The sequence below is a fragment of the Myotis brandtii genome, unplaced genomic scaffold (assembly GCF_000412655.1).
Source record: "Myotis brandtii unplaced genomic scaffold, ASM41265v1 scaffold940, whole genome shotgun sequence".
Lineage (NCBI taxonomy): Eukaryota > Metazoa > Chordata > Mammalia > Chiroptera > Vespertilionidae > Myotis > Myotis brandtii.
Genome location: NW_005371877.1, coordinates 954,436 through 958,323, shown reverse-complemented (window position 1 = coordinate 958,323; position 3,888 = coordinate 954,436). Strand labels below are relative to the sequence as shown.

Here is a 3,888-nt window from a genome sequence, read left to right as displayed (position 1 = left end):
TCCCTCTGGCTGAGCCCCTGACCCCGCCCTGACCCCTCCCAGCAGTCTCCCCAAAGAGCCCCTGTCCTCCTCTGCACACCCCTGTCCCCAAACTAGCCCGTCGCAGGCCCATGTCCTCCTGGAATCTGACCCTCGCAAGCCCCCAATTGCAGTCCCTCTGGGGGCAGGATCCTGTCCTAACCAGAGGCGACCCTCACAGCACCAGCCCCCTGAGCCCACCCAGTCTCTCCTCTCCCCAAGTCTGACCCTGCACTCCGCCGGCCGAGCCTCTGAACCCACCTTCGCTGATCCAGTTCCCTCACAAACTCGGTCTCAGAGCCCATGTCCTCTCACCAGGTGGTCCGTCTGCCCTGGGGCCAGATGTCCTTCTCCAAGACCTAGTGGCACTTTCTCCTTGGAGCTCGGTCCACTCACCAGCCCTCCCCTCTCCAGGAGCCCAGCCTGTCCCCCTGGGTCCCCTCCCCCTGGGTCCCATCCCACCTGGTCCCGTCCCACCTGGTCTCATTCCATCTGGTCCCATCGTACCTGGTCCCGTCCCACCTGGTCTCATTCCGCTTGCATCCCATCCCACTTGGGTCCTGCCCACCTGGGTCCCATCCCCTGCAGGTGCTGTCCCCACAGGTCACGTGCCCTAAGCAGTGCCTGCCGGGCACAGCCTGTCTTCATCCACCCACCACCTCATTGTCTCTCTCACTTGTCCCAGCTGCCCCCCACTCCTGCAAAAGCACCAGTGATCCCCTCCATCATGGGGAAACCCCCAACCACGAAGGTGCCTCTGAGCTGGGTCCTCTTTCCGTCCCCTGGCCCCACCCGCCCGGAAGCATGGCGGCCCGTCTGCCTCTCATCCCCTCAAGCCCTGTCACCCAGAGGCTGGCCTGTGCTCGGAGCGTCTCCCCCATGAAACTCCCTTCCCCTTGGACCCTCTCTCCCCTGAGCCTGGGTCCTTCTCAGGGAGCCCTTCTCGCTTCAGAGTCCTGCCTGCCTCTGCCGGGTCCTCTGAACCCCTTCTCTTCGGAACTCCATGCACCACTCCCCAGCCTGGCACTGGTCCACCCCCTCTCCAAGCTCCTCCCCTGTCCTCCTCCTCCCCCCGCCCCCCCCCAGCCCTGGCACAGCCTCCTCTAGGCTTGTCAGGAACCTGGGGCACAAAGTCAGCCTTCAACGCTGGTGACACGTGTGTGGGAGAGCTTCCCGCACTGCCCCATGGGGCCTCGCCCAGGAGCCCAGGCCCAGGGCCCAGGCATGAGGGTTCACCCAACACCCACTGCCCCTCCCAGAGGCCTGGTGTGGGGCATCCAGCTCTCTCTCGGGGGCTGAGCCTTCACCGAAGGTGCCCTCCCAGCCTGAGTGTGGCCCGGGCTTCCCTGGCATCTGAGCGAGGCTCCCCCAGCAAGGCACTGCCCCGCCTGCCACAGGCTCGCCGGCCCTCTCTGGGCAGGGGCTGCAGGGATGACCAGCAGGGCCTGGTCTGCACACAGCCCACCTGGTCCCAGGCAACAGGCAAGGGGCACTGGCCCACAGGGGTCTGCTCCAGGTCCCAGCAGGTCAGACCCCTCCTGCAGACCACCATGAAGCTGCCTCACTGAGGCCCCCACTGGCCTCCACCTGGGGGGACCTCAAGGCAGGGGTGTGGGCCAGAAAGGCCACCACCTCCCCTGCCCATGGGCCCGCTGGGCTGGGGCAGAGCAGGTCCGCAGTGAGGAGTTGTTATTACCCACCTTCTAGAGACGCGAGGCTAAGGGTGGGGTCGGGAGGCAGGCGTTGGGCCCAGGGTGGCCGCAGGGCCAGGTTCTGGGCAGGAGCATGAATGACCGTAGGGCCTGGACCAGGGCTGGGGCTGGGCCCGCCGTGCTGGACAGGGGTACCCGCTGGAGGCGGGAGACGCCAGCTGGGAGGGTCACGTGCACGGTGAGTCCAAGCCCTGGGCCTGCGACCTCGCCAGCCGGGGCGTGACCTGAGCCAGCAGAGGCCGGCCGCTCCTGGAGGCTCTGCCCTTGGTGCCTCAGCGCACACGGCTTGGGTGACAGCCTCCCCGGCAGCCCTGCCAGGCGCTGTCTGCCCGCTCCTGCTCGTATTTCAGGTGCAGAGAACACGGGGCACGTGTTGGCCGGCCTCCTGGCCATGCGGGTTGCACTCTGTAGAGGTGCCCACCAAGGCTTGGCCTGGGGCCCCAGACCCGAGGCCAGGCCAATGGCAGCCAAGGCCCTGCAGGCTGGAAAGTCACCAGGTCAGTGACAGACGCCACATGTGCCAAACCCAACACCTGTCGGGGCGGCTGAGTCCCTGAGGGAGTCCTACCCACCACCAGGTGCTCACAAACTCCTATCCATCCCTCAAAACCTCCTGGAAAATGTTCCTCCTCCCACCCCTCAACAGAGGCCATGAAGGGGTGGGTGTCCTGAACCCTGTGACTCAGTGACCCCAGGTGGGCCTGCTTGGCCAGCACAGGGCGAGGCCACTTCCGGAGCAGGCAACAAGGACGCCCAGACGGGAGGCAGGCTGCCCACTCACCACCAGCCCTGCGCAGGCTCCCGTCCTAGCCCAAGTGGGGTGTGCAGGGGGACTGGGGAACACCGGGGCCCTGCTGCTGAGGTCTCCTCCAACGGCAGGAACACGGTCCAGGAAAGCGTGGCAGCCACTGAAAACCGTGTCCCATCCAAGGAAGCCCGTGCTCACCAGCCCTGCAGCCCAGGCCGCACGCTGCTGGCCGCTGCTCCAGGCCTCAGCACAAGCCGGCCCCCGCCTCCAGCATCCCAGGGGCAGAGCACCTCCAAACCACCCCTCCCCCCAAACCCCCAAGTCAGCCTCCAAAACACCAGCTTCCCCAGCCCCTCCTCATACCCGGGCGTCCCACCTGGTCCCATCCCACCCGGTCCCGTCCCACCTACCCCACCAGCACAAAGCAGGCCCCACAAACAGATCCACAACTTTATTTTCAGGACATTCTATGCTTTGACCTAGAAGAATGTAAGAAAAATAATGGCAGTGTAGAAGCAGAGATACTACTGAACAGCATTTCTAAGATTTAAGATCTTATAGTATTACTTATACTACAAGTATAAGGCCGGCACCCTCCCCTCCCCGTCCCCGGGCCAGCCCATGCTCTCCCAGGTGGGGTCAGGCCCCAGGAAGACCCACAGGCCTCACAGGGCTGGCTCTTGTCTCCTTCCTGCTGGCCCTCAGGGGGCCCTTCCTCGCTGGGCCTGAGACGAATGGACGGGTGGGGGGCGGCACTGCCCAGCTCCGGGCCCCAGGCCGGGTGGAGAGGGGACCAGGAAGGCAGCCGGGTGCAGAGCAGCGGCTCAGCCCAGATGCTCCGCCCGGGCAGCCAGCCCCGAGGCCCAGGCTGGGACGGGACGGGGGGAGGAAGGGGGTCCTGGGATGCACAACGGAGCCGAGCTGGGTCTTCAGGTGAGTGAAAGGGCTCTGAGCACAAATGAGCCTACTGGCTGGCCCAGCCCCGCCCTCCATCGGACGGACAGACGGACGGACGGACAGACGGACAGACAGACAGGCAGCTTCTGCAACCAGGGAAGGGAAAACCACAAAACAGCGCCTGCCACACGGCAGCCTGGAGAGCCGAGCCGCTGCAGGTGAGTGTGAGTGTGCGAGTGTGTGTGTGTGTGTGTGTGTGTGTGTGTGTGTGGCGGGGTAGCGGGAGGGCGGGCGCTGCCTCCTCCCACGATTCTCCTCCTCTCCTGCCGGTGGGCAGGTGGCTACAGCTTGGCGGCCTCGGCCAGGCCCACACGGTTCTCCTCGCGGTCGAACACGGTGTAGTAGCGGCCGATGAAGACGTCGCCCAGGATCCAGAGCGGCCCCGCAGGTGGGGGGATGTCCATGCCCATGAAGCCACTGAGGCAGACGGTCTTCCCGCCCTGACACCTGGGA

At 65.7% G+C, this 3,888-nt stretch overlaps 1 protein-coding gene across 1 annotated transcript in view; it reads right to left on the bottom strand.

Moving 5' to 3' along the window:
- Window positions 1-3,377: 3,377 nt before the first annotated feature.
- CTSD (cathepsin D) overlaps window positions 3,378-3,888 on the bottom strand; it is a 10,383-nt gene continuing 9,872 nt past the window's right edge. Inside the window, exon 9 of the mRNA XM_014533108.1 lies at window positions 3,378-3,882. Within this exon, the coding sequence (XP_014388594.1) occupies window positions 3,717-3,882 (166 nt within the window). The 3' untranslated portion in view covers window positions 3,378-3,716. The remainder of the gene's footprint in view (window positions 3,883-3,888) is intronic.